We start from the raw sequence: 19,417 nt of genomic DNA, 5'->3' as shown, positions 1-19,417 counted from the left end.
GATGGTAATTACTGATGTGTCATTTGGGGTGTGTTGTTGAGCAAAGTCCATTAAAACTCAATTTGTGTCATCAGTTAGCACCCAGCTTGCATTATGTAGCGTGTTCAAAGAACATTCCCACTGGAATTGTAAAGGTGGACGTGAGGCTGAGAAAAAATCTTCAAAGTGCAATGGCACAATAATTCTGGTTTTCATGGCTGTGGTCCACCCAATCCTATTTCTGGCCTTGTAATTCAGAGCCAGGTTCTACTCCTTCTTCTACTACAGCTTTCCTCTATAAACTTGGCCTGTCACTCCTCTCTTTGTGCTGTCTCTTTGTTCCTATAAATTGAGTATTGCTATTAACTTATTATTCAAGGTGAGGATAAAAGCATAACATTCTGTAAACCGTCCTGATTTCCAGAGCAATTCAGGGCAGTGTTTAAATGTCATAGAAGAAAGAACAGTAATAGACCATTTATATTTTGTTCCCTCAACCTTCTCCCTTAAGGAGCAGATCGTGACTGAAATCAAAGATCTTGGGACTTGGGTCTGGATGTGCCATATGGAAACGTCTGACTGGGAGGAGGGAGAGGTGGCAGGTGTTGTGCAACGAGCAGCTCCAGGAGAACACAGTGTCCTCTGTCTGGCTACTGCAGCATTTTTGAATTTTCTTTTTATTTTTTAAGATTATGATGCTGTAACAGCATTGGCAGAAATCTGCTCCTCTTAGTCTACTGAAAAGCTGTGAATTGAATTGGTTTAATAAGCCCTCTTTCAATGCTGTTTTCTCTTCCCAACTCCTCCTTTCCACATGTTGATTCACTTCCTTTACATAAACTCTAAGAACACTTTCTGTTACTTCTCTCATACAGTCAAGCCCAGGGCTGTGGTGAGGTTTTATGCCTTTTACAGTAACAAACATCTAAAATCACCTGTTAATACTTACTGCCTGCAGTCTTTATTTTCAGATGAGATTGTCTTTAGTCCTATGAGTTCATACCTCCTACCTTCAATTCAAGGACCTGAATGAGATTTCCATCCTGTTTCCACAGCTAATGACATTTCTTGGATGGGAGTGAAATATTTTCCCATTGTAAATAACACAGATAGCATTGTGCTGTCCGTGCAAAAAATACTGGGTTAGTGACAAGCTTTGAATACGTAACAAAATCCCTTGAAGGCCCAAATCCTGTGACTTTTCTCCCCTTGAGTGTCTCTTCCTGTGCAATTAAGGAGGCTGTTTTCAGTTACTTAAGAGAAATAAGTGGAGGAGAATAGAGCCCTAAGAAATGAACATTAGTTATCCCAAAAGGGACCTAGTGAGAATTGAAGCTTAAAAGGGTCTACACAGTTTAATTCATGTACCATCTGTTTTTGGGAAAATTAGCGCAGATTAGATTTTCTAACTCATCTGAGGCTAAGAAAGTGCCTTTAGAACCTGTAGTATTTGCTTAAGTATTAAAAACAAATTAGCACCATTTTAGTTACTATGTGAATCCTGTGCATATCAGCTCCCTTTGGAGTAAGCCAGAAGAATTGTAACAGCAGAATAGCAAAGTGATGCCTCTCAGCCAGCCCCTCCTTGTCATAATGTTCCTTAGCTGCTTTATGGAAATTTTTGACATTCTTGTGTTCTTCTGAGCACTGTTTTGTTAGATGTGACCATTTTGTATAAACCCAGTTATTGCTCAGGGCTGAGAATCTGCTCACTGTGACCTCTGACTGGTGTTCCTGCTCTCAGTTTGGCTGTAAGGGGGTGTTGTAAGCTTAAAGACATCGGATTTAATGCAAAAGTAACAGAAAAACATAACCCTCAGACTCAAAGACTGTGTGATTGTATTGTATTAAAGAATTACAGTATAATTACAGGATAGCTTTCAAAAAAGAAAAAAAGGGTTACATTTAAAAATACATGATAGAAATATAAAATAATTTAGGTTTTCTTGGTTTTGTTTTCCCCACTTTGCCACTGAGCAGATGTCTGTGTTCTGACGGCCAACAGGTGGAACCAGCCCTGCTGAATGAGGCTGTTGTGATACTCTCCAAGTAGGCGATATTGAACACCAGGCTTCCTGCTGCGGACCAAGTATAGGGGCACTAAATGCAAAGTTAGCATCTTTAACAGTGTATTTACCTCAGCTGGACTCCGTTTTTCTTCCACTCTATTTGTTGCAAAAATCTTTAAATGTAGGGCAGTCTCAGTTATTGTGGGCTGGTTGTACACACATTTTTCTTTTCAGAGATTCTAGGCTCTTACTTCAGCTACCGGTCATCTCACATACTTAATCATCTCAAATGCTTAATTCTATGAAACATCAATTATTTCATGCCACCCATTAAATGTTACTTAGTTGAGACACTGTTGATGCTGTATGTTTGATGCTGTGCCTATGAATGGAGTTACTAATGCGATGCTTTTATCCATATCTCAAAAGATGAAAGGCCTGGAATTACACCCTTGGTTTGAACTGGCAAGTTTTCTTGACTTGACTAGAATTGGATTTAGCAGAGCAATAACCCTGGCCCATCATTTTCAGATGAAGTTGGGGTAATGCACAGGATGCTCCCTGCAGAGTAGGAGGACAGGATGCAACATCCAACAGAAAACTGGACCTCTGCATTTAGTTGAGGTTGCAATAGCCTTACAAAGAATTCTCTAATTGTAATTAAACAGAGTGAAAATGTGAGCAAATGAAGATTTTAGGTTGGTACCACAAACAGCACAGGTGCTTTTGTGCCAGTACTGGTTTGGGGAATGGAATTTTAGTTAGTGGAGCCAGGATATCAACATGCTGATAGTACCAGTCTGTGCGTGCCCATGTGTTGAAGCATTTTTTACTAATACCTCAAAATAAAGGTATTCCAGCTTTGCTTTTGTGATACCAAGAAGGGAAACTCAAAAGGACTACAGGGCTTGTTCTTCTGCTACTCCAGAAACCCGCTGGGAGTTAATCGGCGATTTTTCACAGACGACATCTAATCTATAAGTATAAATTACTTTTCACTCCTATTATGCCTTAATTGAAGAGCACCAATGTGAGACTGCAATAGATGGAGCTTCAGTAATTCTAGCCTCAATTAACTTTGCGTGGATTTGAGTCTTTTTTCCTTCCTTTTCCATGGACCAAGGATAATTTTCTGACATCTTGTATTTATTTAAATTATTGCTAGAAAAGTTAGGGGATGCGCATGTGAGGAGGTATTCTATAAGACAACTCTGAAGACATAGGCAGGAGTTGTGTGTATGATTTATAAATTAATACATATCTTTTATGTCCTACTGTTTTGTTTAACAGCTGTGCCATCAGCAGTAGCCAAATCCGTCAGGATTCTGCTGGGGAGGAATAGTTTAATAGCAATCATTTTTTGGGTAAATGGCATTTACCATCTCTGTAACAGCTACCCTCATCCCATCCTTGACTTTTCTTAAGCTCCATGCCTTTAAGACACAAAATACGTGTTGCAGCAGAGTAAAATCACAGTGAAGAAATAAAACACCTTGCTGTCTGGAATAGGAAATTCAGACACAGCAGAAAGCAAAAAACTATTCTAGGAGAGGCAGGATGCTGTGTAGGAAGAGAACAGGCATATGGTGATGCAGTTAATTCTTAGTTACTTCATATTTTACCAGAAGTGATATATATTTACCAGAAAATTAGATTTGATGCCTCTGTCTGGGCGTATATGCTCTTACAAATGTTTCTGGTGTTCAGCTAATAGCAGTGAAAACAGCATAAGAATCCCACCAGCACAAGCCTGTGGATTAAAGTAGTTGTTTACAACACATTCTTGTTACAGACCTCCCCAAGTTTTCCCTCGTGGCCCAGATAGTCAAAAAAGCATGTTTGTGTTTGCTTTTAATTGGTTTGCTCTTCTGAGAGATCTTTTGCCACTGATAAAAAGCCCACAGACTCTGAGAGGTCAGCAGGTATAAAGTGGAAAGCCTGCTGTATTTCTTAGCTTTCTCACTGTTGGCCAAAACCCTTTTCTCTAAATATGAATATTCCCAGCCTCCCTCTCACTGAGGTACCAGTGCCCAGGGTGCTGCAGCAGGGCAGGTGTGGGGTGGTGGCACAGGTAGGACAAGGAGTTTGTCACCCCCAGAGCAGATGGACAGGTTGTCATCACTGGGGTAAAGATATTGCCACGTGTTCCTGAGGATTTGTTAAGTAATAAATGGATAATGTGCCACAAGTTTACTTCAAGGAGCATGGTGAACACAGAGAGAAATCCACACGAATAACAGAGCTCCAAGAATGATGCTGATGCTTCTTAAATAGGATTAAGCTTGGAAAATAGAGAAGGGAAGAAGAAAGGTGGAGGAAGAGAGAAAGAAGGAGGATAGAAAAGTTTTATTTCTCAGGCTTTCTCAAAACTTATTAAAATTCCCACTACTGTCTTCACTGAGCAAGCCACACAAGTCAGATCTTGATTATTTAAGTCTGATGTGTTGTTTAACTCACACATTCAAAAGCAAGGCAGGATTTTTGTGCCCTCTACCTGTATTCTACTGTTCATAAATCTTTACTGAATTGAATCTTATCTCAACAGTCACACATTCCAAAGGCCTCTGGTTGTGATTTAAGAATGCAAGAAATGACATACAGAACGGAGTTCTTCATAAATTGGTCCAATGGTTAATCTTTTCTATTTATTTTCAAATGAGGAGATTTGAGTTCACAGTAAATTAGCACCATAATTTCTGAGTTCTGATTGAAAGACTGCACTTCCAAATAGCTGCTAGGCTTCTAACTAGTGATTTGCATATGCAGTTTTACATGAAGATTTCTAACTTCCTTTTCATCAGCTCATGGAATATATATTAGCATTGATTGGACCCTCATTGCAAATCTCAATCCTGGGAAGAAAAATCAAAAATTATGGTGCTGTCCCTCTAAAGTATGAATTTTCCCTTCTAGTGAAATTAAACCCATCCTTTCTCTCAATTACCACACAGTCAAAATTCTGAGAAACTGCATGGTATTATTGGGGGAAAAAAGCATTAATATGGAGCCAGAGTGACCATTATAAAGTAAAGATGATTTCCAGGCTCAAGTCAGAAAAAATGTTCTCTGGCATGTAATAATCAATTAAAATATATTACCTAAAGGATGTGATCTGCATGCAGTTCTAAGTAGCTGCACATATTACACAGCTTATTACACAGAAAAGATTTCTCAGATATTTTGGGTAGAAAGATCTTCAAGTCCCATATGGGCTATCTTAAAATAAAGAACTCATTTTGCCCAAATCTTGAATGAAAATGGAAAGCAGAGTTTCATGGGGTCAGTTCTCATCTTTAAAAACCTTGCACATTAAGAACATTGATATTTGTTAACTCTCTATAAAATCTCTTCTGGGTTTGTAGCTGCTGCCTTGAGCTCTATCATCTAAAGTGAAAAGTTATGGAATATTTCATGAAAGGCCAGCATATCCCAATGGCTGAAATGCATTCTGAGCTTGCTACTGGAAATGGGGGCGCTGAGAGACCATAGGAGAGGGCAGATTTTTGGTGCAATGAGCTGTGGGCTGCTTCACTTTGCATATTGCACTACTTGAAGTAAGCAGGACTGGAACAGCTGTGCACTCAATCCTGGTGAAGATAAAAATCTCTCCCTCGGGGCATTGCTTTCTTCTGCCAAGTAGGACAGTCAAGTGTTGGATTTGGCTGTGGACTTTTCTGTTCTCTCACGTAGCCTTTCCTTTTCATTTGGGCTTTGCCTGAATATTTTGAAAGGATCAGTAGTCCATGTTTGATTTTTGATATTCCACACATTATCCTGTAAGACTGTGGTTTGTCCAGGCTGTCTTTCAGGGATGATTTTATTTATATTTTTGTAAAAGTTCTCAGATTTTATAAGAGCATTGCTAGTGAATTACTTAGTAATATAATGTTCATTTCCTGTGAAGACTTTATATGCAATTTATAAATACTTTTAACCAAAACTTGAGTTGTCCTAGAGCATGACCCAGCCATGTACTAGTAACTTCGATTTTTACCTTGTGGAAGGCATTTAAGAAGATGCTCTTTGATAGCAGTAGAACTTCGTGGGGTTTTTTTCCAAAATGAGAATATTTATAGATATTGCTATTTTCTGTAGCAAACCCCATCTTTTTTCTTGTATTTTTCAAAGAAAAGGACACATTCAAACCAAAGGTGCTCCAGCTGCTTCTTGTGTCCACCCATGCCATAACGTCATTCATCAGCTCTTAAGGCTCACTTCTCCTTTCTACTATGTGTCAGCACTTACCACTTAAAATCTTGTAGAATTAGTATCTGCTGCTGTATTTCTGAGACTGGCCTCACCTCCTCCTTTTCCTTTTTGCTTTTACAGCATATCCAGAAATCTGTATTAAAGATCTCAGCTCATGGACTGGCCCCATTGCTTACAGAGCTCTCAAAGTGTCTCTGAGATTGTTATCAGATTTTCCTTTGACTTCAGTAAAGATCATCAGGACTAAGTGACTGTTGAGCTGATCTCCCCTGTGGCTGAGCTGTGCTTGGAGCAGGGCTGGCAGGCAGAGAGCCCCTGGGACCCCTGCTCCCTCTGTCAAAGCCTGCCCCACACCTCAACCCCCTGTGCAGCCATGGGATGGTCACAGGACAAGGCTGAAATATCAATATCATGCCCACAGAAATACCCAGAATTTGAGAGCCTCCCCACAACTGTCCTGACATGACAGAAAAGGCAGAGTGGGATATAAGCATTGACAATGGGAAGGAGAGGCAGATACAGATTTTTCAAAGCACTCTCACACTTCTATCATCCCTTTACTGAAACTTAAAGGCAGAGTCACCCTCTTCTCACAGCCTTCAAAGAATGATGGATTTATAATGTGTTTCAACATTTCCAGGATGCTTAGAAGTGTAGAATCATAGAATGGGTTGTGTTAGACCTTAAAGATTATCCAATCCAGCTCGCTGTCATGGGCAGGGAAACCTTCCACTATCCCAGGTTGCTCCAAGTCCCTTCCAGCCTGGCCTTGGGCAATTCCAGGGATGGGGCAGCCACAGCTCCTCTGGGTAACCTGTGCCAGCCCCTCACCACCCTCACAGGCAAGAATTTCTTCAGATATCCACTCCTTTTGTAGGCTCCAGTGACTTCACTAATATTAATTCAAAGGATTTAGTACCCTGGGAGGAGTGTTTAAAATTGCAACAGTAGACCAATGCTGAAACAGCACATCAGAGTTCATGGAGCATCACACACTTTCTTCCTTGCATACTTACAAAATGCCAAATGATATATTGGCAAGCTTGTGTATTTACTGATTCAACTCTGTAAATTGTTTACTTTTGTGGAATGGGTGGGAGTTTCTAAAGGCTGACTGCTGGGGCAGCAGCACTGACCAAGGAACTCACCATCCCTGGAGGGATTTAAAAGAGGTGTAGATGTGACCCTTGGGGACATGGTTTAATGGCTGGCTTGGCAGCGCTGAGTTAGTGGTCTTAAAGATCCTTTCCAACCTAAATGATTCCGTGATTCTGTGATTCTTGTGTCTGAAACAGCCAGGAAAGGGTGCATCATGATGCACCATGGTACCACACACATTTCATGGAGTTTAGCTAAAATCTTGCATTTCTGAAATCATTAATCTCATTACTAATATGTATGTGGCAGAAAGCTACAGAAACAGACAAGAACTTTGCTAATGCTGCAATCACTTTTCTGTATATGAAATGGATTTCATACAAAACACCTGCTTGAGCAGCACTTTCAGAATACTGGCTTGTCTGATTCTCAAGCAGAGGTACACTGCAGATGTCTGTAGAGGAATATTCTTCATGCACTGAATAGTTCATATTCTCCTACATTTTTCTTATGGGAGTTCCTAGTCCTTTTAGCCACCTTATCCCCTATCCATGACTAAAATAAGCCATTAAAATTAGGAAGTGCTGGTCAGCAAAGCAAGGAGCAGTATCCTCTGCTTCATGAATATCATATGCACATTAATGCTCACAGCGCTGCTGCCCATGTAAATCATTCAGATTACTTAGCTGATGTGAATTCTAAGAGATGGCTAAGATGAAAACAGCGGACCAAGTATAGGGGCACTAAATGCAAAGTTAGCATCTTTAACAGTGTATTTACCTCAGCTGGACTCCGTTTTTCTTCCACTCTATTTGTTGCAAAAATCTTTAAATGTAGGGCAGTCTCAGTTATTGTGGGCTGGTTGTACACACATTTTTCTTTTCAGAGATTCTAGGCTCTTACTTCAGCTACCGGTCATCTCACATACTTAATCATCTCAAATGCTTAATTCTATGAAACATCAATTATTTCATGCCACCCATTAAATGTTACTTAGTTGAGACACTGTTGATGCTGTATGTTTGATGCTGTGCCTATGAATGGAGTTACTAATGCGATGCTTTTATCCATATCTCAAAAGATGAAAGGCCTGGAATTACACCCTTGGTTTGAACTGGCAAGTTTTCTTGACTTGACTAGAATTGGATTTAGCAGAGCAATAACCCTGGCCCATCATTTTCAGATGAAGTTGGGGTAATGCACAGGATGCTCCCTGCAGAGTAGGAGGACAGGATGCAACATCCAACAGAAAACTGGACCTCTGCATTTAGTTGAGGTTGCAATAGCCTTACAAAGAATTCTCTAATTGTAATTAAACAGAGTGAAAATGTGAGCAAATGAAGATTTTAGGTTGGTACCACAAACAGCACAGGTGCTTTTGTGCCAGTACTGGTTTGGGGAATGGAATTTTAGTTAGTGGAGCCAGGATATCAACATGCTGATAGTACCAGTCTGTGCGTGCCCATGTGTTGAAGCATTTTTTACTAATACCTCAAAATAAAGGTATTCCAGCTTTGCTTTTGTGATACCAAGAAGGGAAACTCAAAAGGACTACAGGGCTTGTTCTTCTGCTACTCCAGAAACCCGCTGGGAGTTAATCGGCGATTTTTCACAGACGACATCTAATCTATAAGTATAAATTACTTTTCACTCCTATTATGCCTTAATTGAAGAGCACCAATGTGAGACTGCAATAGATGGAGCTTCAGTAATTCTAGCCTCAATTAACTTTGCGTGGATTTGAGTCTTTTTTCCTTCCTTTTCCATGGACCAAGGATAATTTTCTGACATCTTGTATTTATTTAAATTATTGCTAGAAAAGTTAGGGGATGCGCATGTGAGGAGGTATTCTATAAGACAACTCTGAAGACATAGGCAGGAGTTGTGTGTATGATTTATAAATTAATACATATCTTTTATGTCCTACTGTTTTGTTTAACAGCTGTGCCATCAGCAGTAGCCAAATCCGTCAGGATTCTGCTGGGGAGGAATAGTTTAATAGCAATCATTTTTTGGGTAAATGGCATTTACCATCTCTGTAACAGCTACCCTCATCCCATCCTTGACTTTTCTTAAGCTCCATGCCTTTAAGACACAAAATACGTGTTGCAGCAGAGTAAAATCACAGTGAAGAAATAAAACACCTTGCTGTCTGGAATAGGAAATTCAGACACAGCAGAAAGCAAAAAACTATTCTAGGAGAGGCAGGATGCTGTGTAGGAAGAGAACAGGCATATGGTGATGCAGTTAATTCTTAGTTACTTCATATTTTACCAGAAGTGATATATATTTACCAGAAAATTAGATTTGATGCCTCTGTCTGGGCGTATATGCTCTTACAAATGTTTCTGGTGTTCAGCTAATAGCAGTGAAAACAGCATAAGAATCCCACCAGCACAAGCCTGTGGATTAAAGTAGTTGTTTACAACACATTCTTGTTACAGACCTCCCCAAGTTTTCCCTCGTGGCCCAGATAGTCAAAAAAGCATGTTTGTGTTTGCTTTTAATTGGTTTGCTCTTCTGAGAGATCTTTTGCCACTGATAAAAAGCCCACAGACTCTGAGAGGTCAGCAGGTATAAAGTGGAAAGCCTGCTGTATTTCTTAGCTTTCTCACTGTTGGCCAAAACCCTTTTCTCTAAATATGAATATTCCCAGCCTCCCTCTCACTGAGGTACCAGTGCCCAGGGTGCTGCAGCAGGGCAGGTGTGGGGTGGTGGCACAGGTAGGACAAGGAGTTTGTCACCCCCAGAGCAGATGGACAGGTTGTCATCACTGGGGTAAAGATATTGCCACGTGTTCCTGAGGATTTGTTAAGTAATAAATGGATAATGTGCCACAAGTTTACTTCAAGGAGCATGGTGAACACAGAGAGAAATCCACACGAATAACAGAGCTCCAAGAATGATGCTGATGCTTCTTAAATAGGATTAAGCTTGGAAAATAGAGAAGGGAAGAAGAAAGGTGGAGGAAGAGAGAAAGAAGGAGGATAGAAAAGTTTTATTTCTCAGGCTTTCTCAAAACTTATTAAAATTCCCACTACTGTCTTCACTGAGCAAGCCACACAAGTCAGATCTTGATTATTTAAGTCTGATGTGTTGTTTAACTCACACATTCAAAAGCAAGGCAGGATTTTTGTGCCCTCTACCTGTATTCTACTGTTCATAAATCTTTACTGAATTGAATCTTATCTCAACAGTCACACATTCCAAAGGCCTCTGGTTGTGATTTAAGAATGCAAGAAATGACATACAGAACGGAGTTCTTCATAAATTGGTCCAATGGTTAATCTTTTCTATTTATTTTCAAATGAGGAGATTTGAGTTCACAGTAAATTAGCACCATAATTTCTGAGTTCTGATTGAAAGACTGCACTTCCAAATAGCTGCTAGGCTTCTAACTAGTGATTTGCATATGCAGTTTTACATGAAGATTTCTAACTTCCTTTTCATCAGCTCATGGAATATATATTAGCATTGATTGGACCCTCATTGCAAATCTCAATCCTGGGAAGAAAAATCAAAAATTATGGTGCTGTCCCTCTAAAGTATGAATTTTCCCTTCTAGTGAAATTAAACCCATCCTTTCTCTCAATTACCACACAGTCAAAATTCTGAGAAACTGCATGGTATTATTGGGGGAAAAAAGCATTAATATGGAGCCAGAGTGACCATTATAAAGTAAAGATGATTTCCAGGCTCAAGTCAGAAAAAATGTTCTCTGGCATGTAATAATCAATTAAAATATATTACCTAAAGGATGTGATCTGCATGCAGTTCTAAGTAGCTGCACATATTACACAGCTTATTACACAGAAAAGATTTCTCAGATATTTTGGGTAGAAAGATCTTCAAGTCCCATATGGGCTATCTTAAAATAAAGAACTCATTTTGCCCAAATCTTGAATGAAAATGGAAAGCAGAGTTTCATGGGGTCAGTTCTCATCTTTAAAAACCTTGCACATTAAGAACATTGATATTTGTTAACTCTCTATAAAATCTCTTCTGGGTTTGTAGCTGCTGCCTTGAGCTCTATCATCTAAAGTGAAAAGTTATGGAATATTTCATGAAAGGCCAGCATATCCCAATGGCTGAAATGCATTCTGAGCTTGCTACTGGAAATGGGGGCGCTGAGAGACCATAGGAGAGGGCAGATTTTTGGTGCAATGAGCTGTGGGCTGCTTCACTTTGCATATTGCACTACTTGAAGTAAGCAGGACTGGAACAGCTGTGCACTCAATCCTGGTGAAGATAAAAATCTCTCCCTCGGGGCATTGCTTTCTTCTGCCAAGTAGGACAGTCAAGTGTTGGATTTGGCTGTGGACTTTTCTGTTCTCTCACGTAGCCTTTCCTTTTCATTTGGGCTTTGCCTGAATATTTTGAAAGGATCAGTAGTCCATGTTTGATTTTTGATATTCCACACATTATCCTGTAAGACTGTGGTTTGTCCAGGCTGTCTTTCAGGGATGATTTTATTTATATTTTTGTAAAAGTTCTCAGATTTTATAAGAGCATTGCTAGTGAATTACTTAGTAATATAATGTTCATTTCCTGTGAAGACTTTATATGCAATTTATAAATACTTTTAACCAAAACTTGAGTTGTCCTAGAGCATGACCCAGCCATGTACTAGTAACTTCGATTTTTACCTTGTGGAAGGCATTTAAGAAGATGCTCTTTGATAGCAGTAGAACTTCGTGGGGTTTTTTTCCAAAATGAGAATATTTATAGATATTGCTATTTTCTGTAGCAAACCCCATCTTTTTTCTTGTATTTTTCAAAGAAAAGGACACATTCAAACCAAAGGTGCTCCAGCTGCTTCTTGTGTCCACCCATGCCATAACGTCATTCATCAGCTCTTAAGGCTCACTTCTCCTTTCTACTATGTGTCAGCACTTACCACTTAAAATCTTGTAGAATTAGTATCTGCTGCTGTATTTCTGAGACTGGCCTCACCTCCTCCTTTTCCTTTTTGCTTTTACAGCATATCCAGAAATCTGTATTAAAGATCTCAGCTCATGGACTGGCCCCATTGCTTACAGAGCTCTCAAAGTGTCTCTGAGATTGTTATCAGATTTTCCTTTGACTTCAGTAAAGATCATCAGGACTAAGTGACTGTTGAGCTGATCTCCCCTGTGGCTGAGCTGTGCTTGGAGCAGGGCTGGCAGGCAGAGAGCCCCTGGGACCCCTGCTCCCTCTGTCAAAGCCTGCCCCACACCTCAACCCCCTGTGCAGCCATGGGATGGTCACAGGACAAGGCTGAAATATCAATATCATGCCCACAGAAATACCCAGAATTTGAGAGCCTCCCCACAACTGTCCTGACATGACAGAAAAGGCAGAGTGGGATATAAGCATTGACAATGGGAAGGAGAGGCAGATACAGATTTTTCAAAGCACTCTCACACTTCTATCATCCCTTTACTGAAACTTAAAGGCAGAGTCACCCTCTTCTCACAGCCTTCAAAGAATGATGGATTTATAATGTGTTTCAACATTTCCAGGATGCTTAGAAGTGTAGAATCATAGAATGGGTTGTGTTAGACCTTAAAGATTATCCAATCCAGCTCGCTGTCATGGGCAGGGAAACCTTCCACTATCCCAGGTTGCTCCAAGTCCCTTCCAGCCTGGCCTTGGGCAATTCCAGGGATGGGGCAGCCACAGCTCCTCTGGGTAACCTGTGCCAGCCCCTCACCACCCTCACAGGCAAGAATTTCTTCAGATATCCACTCCTTTTGTAGGCTCCAGTGACTTCACTAATATTAATTCAAAGGATTTAGTACCCTGGGAGGAGTGTTTAAAATTGCAACAGTAGACCAATGCTGAAACAGCACATCAGAGTTCATGGAGCATCACACACTTTCTTCCTTGCATACTTACAAAATGCCAAATGATATATTGGCAAGCTTGTGTATTTACTGATTCAACTCTGTAAATTGTTTACTTTTGTGGAATGGGTGGGAGTTTCTAAAGGCTGACTGCTGGGGCAGCAGCACTGACCAAGGAACTCACCATCCCTGGAGGGATTTAAAAGAGGTGTAGATGTGACCCTTGGGGACATGGTTTAATGGCTGGCTTGGCAGCGCTGAGTTAGTGGTCTTAAAGATCCTTTCCAACCTAAATGATTCCGTGATTCTGTGATTCTTGTGTCTGAAACAGCCAGGAAAGGGTGCATCATGATGCACCATGGTACCACACACATTTCATGGAGTTTAGCTAAAATCTTGCATTTCTGAAATCATTAATCTCATTACTAATATGTATGTGGCAGAAAGCTACAGAAACAGACAAGAACTTTGCTAATGCTGCAATCACTTTTCTGTATATGAAATGGATTTCATACAAAACACCTGCTTGAGCAGCACTTTCAGAATACTGGCTTGTCTGATTCTCAAGCAGAGGTACACTGCAGATGTCTGTAGAGGAATATTCTTCATGCACTGAATAGTTCATATTCTCCTACATTTTTCTTATGGGAGTTCCTAGTCCTTTTAGCCACCTTATCCCCTATCCATGACTAAAATAAGCCATTAAAATTAGGAAGTGCTGGTCAGCAAAGCAAGGAGCAGTATCCTCTGCTTCATGAATATCATATGCACATTAATGCTCACAGCGCTGCTGCCCATGTAAATCATTCAGATTACTTAGCTGATGTGAATTCTAAGAGATGGCTAAGATGAAAACAAATGTGCTCTTTAAGTTTAACCATCTCTCTTAAAATTTGCTTATCGTGCTCACATTCCTATCTGAGCAGGTACAGTTTAAAGGGCAGTGGAAAATTTCAGTACATGGCAATTGCCATTCAATATTAATAGAAGGCGTTGAATTAAAGTCCTAAGCAATGAATCCAGAGGGAATACAAATTCTCTCCTCAAAAACTGCTCTGTATTCTTCCACTATGCATTGGTGCATTTATACTTGTGCAATCTAACATTTGCTTTTAACAAAATTAAAGCTGGCATTTGACTGCACAGGGAATTGTAACTGGAAACCTAGCTAAATTATTATAACACTTGCCTAAACAGGTGGGTAATATTAAAGTCTGAAGTGTTACTGCTCTCAGAGACACAACTCTTGGAAAAAGCCCTTTACACATGTCAGACCAGTTTCGATATGCTCTTGTGCTTCATTTTTAGAGTAGCATTTGTTGTTGCATATTTTCTCAGAGGCAGATATTTGTGTGTGTGTGTGCCCAGCAAGACATTCTGCCCCTTACTTCCATCCAGCCACGAAGGTCTCTGGGTCATCAAACACTCACAGGGACAGAACTCATTAGAGGGATGGTTTGGGTCTCCTGTGATGTGAAATGGCACTTTCATACCCACCAGCCTGCACCTGGTCTCTCACTGCTTCACTGGGTTGTAGCAGTCCCTTACATTAGGAAAAAATTTGTCTTGGCCTCCCTCTCTGCATTAATTTGAATCTTCAAATCAGGCCAGAGCTTAAAATAATTCAAACTACCTAAGGTTTCCAGTTAATATTTTAAGTTTCCCATGTCCATTATTTTATTTATTCTTCAAAAATGCTGGAATCATATTAGAAAAAGATTCATCTGAATGGCAAGCAGAAATAATTACCCAGGCAGGTAAGCCTATAAAGCATTAAAATTTATCTTAATACAAAATAGAGGGCCTGGTTGTGGCCCTCTGCATATTTGTCTAACAGACATGTAACAGAGAAATTGTCCAAATGAGCTTAATAAATCTCTTTCTTATACTCACAAAAGACCACATACTCACTTCCATAATTCTATTAGAGTCTGCTCCTCTGGAGGAGATAAAAGAAGAGATAACCTCTCCGTTCAGAATATAAAATAGCAATTGTTCAGCTGATGATTGGAATATTTCCAGTAGAAGGACTTAATTATGGAACAAAATTAGCTCAATCTGACCTTTTTAGAGAATAATGCAAAACTAAGTTTTTTGCAAATGTCTTCCCGGAATAACTGAAATAAGGAATAATTTGCTTCCCTCTTTTTACAAGAGCAAAAGGTGGCAGAATATGATAGCAGTGTTCTTGGTGAGATGACAATCCAAAGATAATAATAAGACAGAATATGTAGAAAGAGATAATATATTTTAATAGACTAGCTGATGCAGTTTAAAAACAGAGAAGCTTTCAGACACACAAGACCTTTTCAGCAAGAGCAGGTTTCCCTCAGTGACTCAAAACTGGAAGCTTAATAACTAGAGGGTGTAATGGTTGTGTCATAGGACTGCACCAAAATGTCTGGTATCTATATCCATTACACACTGAAAGCTCCTCTTGGGATAAAGACAAAACCTATTGTTCCAATCTCTGCTTTATCTCTGTGATAAATAGGAATAAGTACCTGCACCCACAGACCAACAGGCTGGGGATGATGCTGGTGTTAAAGCACTTCCCTCCAGGTCTTTAGTTCCATGCATTTATCTGTACTGAGGCACTTCTCACTAGAAAAAGAAGAAAGAAACCCCACAAACTGTAAAGAAAAACCTTATCTGTTTTATCAGTCCCATCTCTGATTTCATGACATTCTGAATGCTCCCAAGCTATGCTGATACCACTGCATACAAGAAAAAAAGGCATGAACAGGTGGTGATATTAACAGGCTTCTTATGGCTCTGAAAAATGAGATAGAAATGTTTCACGTCATGAAAGTCAACATCAATCATCATCCATCTTGTGCAGATATGGAAATCAGCCAGTGTGGTTCTTGCTGAGGAGGTGTGAGATATTTCTTTTGCATCAGAGCTGTTGCTCTGGACACAAGTCATAATTTGTTTAATATAGATGAATGAGGAGAATATTACTAACACTGCCTTCTTTCCCTTTTTTTTTTTTTTTTATTAAACTGAAAGCTCCCCCTCCTGGCACATTCCCTGAACTGAATGCAAGATTCCTGACATCTACTTTTAGCAGGAGATTCATGAAGATTCTTTAAAAGCAGTATATTTATAGTCTCCCAAGGATTACCTATTTCCCTATCCAGCTATGAGACTTGATATGATTTGACACCAGGGGTTTGCCCTAAGGCTTTGTCTGTAATTTTAATCTGTTGCTTTTCCAGGCAAAGACTTATGGTTTCTACTTTGTTGCATATCATACAGAGTAAAGAAAACAACTTTTTCAGAAAGTTTGATTGTTCGCATTTGTGTTCAGAGCGATCAGTGTAGCTCAGCTGTAACCCCACCATCTAATTTCCTAATAAATGCCTTGGAATAATTCTGAGAAATCTCCTGGATCTCTTGGAAGCAATGCTGCAGCTCTGCTGAGAGCAGATCCTGACCAGGCTCAGGGAATCTGAAAGCCAGAGAAAGCAAAAAAGCAAAGAGGGACTGTGTGTTTATGTCACAGTTTTGGTAACGGCTGTAACTGCTCTCTTCTCATTGCTGCCTGTGCTAGGGACTGCCAGTCCCTCTAATCCCCTGAATCAGTGCAGGCACTTATGTGCATAATGTGATGAACTGATTTCTCACTGAATTTCCACAACTTATGCAAAGAAAGGGGAAAGCTTTCCCAGCGGGTACAGCCACAGGATCCTGTAGTTCCCATAAATTCCTACATTTTAATTTATAACTATGTCTTCCTTTTCTAGGCTTTTCCTAGAAGGGGTATTTTCTTCTATGATAGAGGTGTTACTTTGCTTTTTATGCAGTTAGGTAACAAACATGGCAGGTTCAGTTGTAGAAGAGTGGTTATTTTAAAGTCTAGCGTAGAGTAACAATTCACTACAGATACAATGAATGAAGTGTGTCTATTAGACTTGGTACATTAGGTCTGGAAGTGGGAGAATTGCTGGCCTGGCACCTTATGCCACTTTCCTCTTCCCTCTCTGTGGTTACAAAAATCAGGATTGTGACCTACACAAACAAAGCTGCTCACCCTAAATGGAGCAGAGCTCAGCTGCTGAGGCAGGGAGGCCAACGAGCTTCCAGTGCCATGTACAGCAAAGAAGGGCTGCCAGTAGAAATGTCTCTATACATAGAGCAGAACATCAAATGCAAGCTTGCCATTTGAAGGCAAATCAGAGCAATAATAAAGTAAAAAATGACACATTCATTATATCCATTAATATAGGCACACACATGTACCTATCTGTATTCTTGTTAAATCCCTGCTATACAGATAAATATACACACGTGTCTTCTTAGCATCTTAAAAGCTGCTTTTATTGTCATAATGAAAGAGTAGGACTCCTTTGAGAGCCATTTGTCTGCAAAACTACTGTAAAACCTTTGAGTAGGCTGTCTGCACTCAAGAGAGTTGAATCAGTAGAACTTTGACGAGACTAGAAGACCCACTGATATCTAATTAATGTGGAAATAATTGTTGTAATCGTTGCTTTTCTCTACAAAGCATGTACTGAAAAGCAGTTACACGATTTAGTGAGCATCAAATCAGTTTGATATGCAAATTGAGGTATGGACTACTTCATAATGCTGGTAGTATTTAAACATTTGTTTATTAAGCTGAGAAAATTCAAAATGTCAACAAATGGGGTCCAAAAACGATGTCTTTTATCAACAGAGACTTTCTTCAGAGTTTTTACTGTACCTCTTTTAGAGTCAGTAGGCTCTAATGACAAGAGTAACAGCAATGCTAAATGTGAAGGGACTGCTGGGAGTAAAGTGTGGACCAGTTGTTCAAGCAGCTGACACAGTCCAACAGTTTTCCTCCAGGGATAAAAGGGAGCAGTTGCAGTGCTCTCCAGATTACCCCCAAGCTCCTACCTTTTTGGTTTTAAGGGATCATGGAAACATTGACTTCCTCCATTTAATGAATGTTCAATTAACTCAGGTTAATGGCTATGGGATGGAGCTCAGGGACCTGAGAGCTGCTCCCATTGTTCAGCCTGGCCTGTCCTGTGACATAAGCTGCATTTTGGGTGGAGAAAAAAGCAAATGACAATGAGTTGCCTGGGCAGGACCAAACAGTCTTTGGGGAAGTGGATTCATTGCATCTCAAGCACATGCAAAGCTGCATCCAAGTACAGAAAAGCAACCCAGACTTGATCAAAAGCAACACAGACTTGATCAAATAATGTACAGAACAATTGCATCTTATCTGTTTCCTAAACTTTTACTCTTAAACTCAGTAAAATCAACAAAAAGTCCTTGGGAGTAATAAGCTGTGACCTGTTCAGATTTAGATGAGTGTTTTGCCTGGGATGTGTCTTTGCTACACATATTTATCATGGCCAAAAGAGTGGATATCAACTATATTTTATTTCAGGAGAAGTGCAAAATTACACATTTTTCCCTGGGACTATGGAAAAGTAGGTAGTTGTACAATATTTAATAGCATATACTTCTAAAATCTTGGAAGATTTTAACAGGATCACTCAGAAGAACTCTTGCTAACCCCTTCTCTTTTCATTTACTTTGACAGGATTTCTGAGCACTGGGGACCAAGCAGCAAAAGGAAACTATGGCCTCCTTGATCTAATTCAAGCTTTGCGATGGACTAGTGAAAATATTGGGTTCTTTGGTGGTGACCCATTAAGAATAACTGTTTTTGGATCTGGGGCAGGCGGTTCGTGCGTCAATCTGTTGACTTTATCCCATTATTCTGAAGGTAACCGTTGGAGCAATTCAACCAAAGGTATTATACAGGTTGCAAATTTTGACAATTTTGGTGTCTGCATGCCACCACCATTAGTACTATGTGATGTTCTGTATATTCTCTTTGTTTCTATGAACTGTTGAGTTCAGCTCAGTATTAAGAAACTTTTTAAAGGCTGTACAAGCCTCCTTCTCCCTCAGCTCTTCTGTGCATGTTTAAATTTTGGGTCGCTTTCTTCTTTTTCCTATGGAGCTTTGTAGAAACACTTCATAGCAGACTTCTGAATGGCATTTTCTTGGTGCATCATTTTTATCTCTTTTCTTTCCTACCTAAGGGTGTCTTTTTTGGAAAATCAGTCAGTCATGCTCACAGTAGATGAGGTCATCTATATTCAGACAGTTGTGAAAGGCATGTTTAGTTTCTCCTGAGGAGCAGAATTTAAAGAAAACTAAAATGACAGAGTTTCTCTTTTCAGGCTAACAGCTGAACTGCTTAAAACTATTATTTTGTGCGAAGGAAACAATAACTAGTTCAGAAATCTTTTGTCTGAAACTGCATGGACTTCACTTGCTGTCATCTAA

At 39.8% G+C, this 19,417-nt stretch overlaps 1 protein-coding gene across 4 annotated transcripts in view; it reads left to right on the top strand.

Moving 5' to 3' along the window:
• Positions 1–19,417, top strand: part of NLGN1 (neuroligin 1) — a 314,121-nt gene that overhangs the window by 284,279 nt on the left and 10,425 nt on the right. For 2 of the 4 annotated variants that reach the window (XM_031055363.1, XM_031055361.1), the window contains one exon: positions 18,663–18,848. In XM_031055363.1, the coding sequence (XP_030911223.1) occupies positions 18,663–18,848 (186 nt within the window). Of the gene's footprint in view, positions 1–18,662; positions 18,876–19,417 lie in introns of all 4 variants that reach the window. The other 2 variants (XM_031055362.1, XM_031055359.1) reach the window with 1 other exon arrangement.

This window comes from Geospiza fortis, unplaced genomic scaffold, assembly GCF_000277835.1.
Source record: "Geospiza fortis unplaced genomic scaffold, GeoFor_1.0 scaffold172, whole genome shotgun sequence".
Lineage (NCBI taxonomy): Eukaryota > Metazoa > Chordata > Aves > Passeriformes > Thraupidae > Geospiza > Geospiza fortis.
This window is presented reverse-complemented; position numbering and strand designations above follow the sequence as displayed.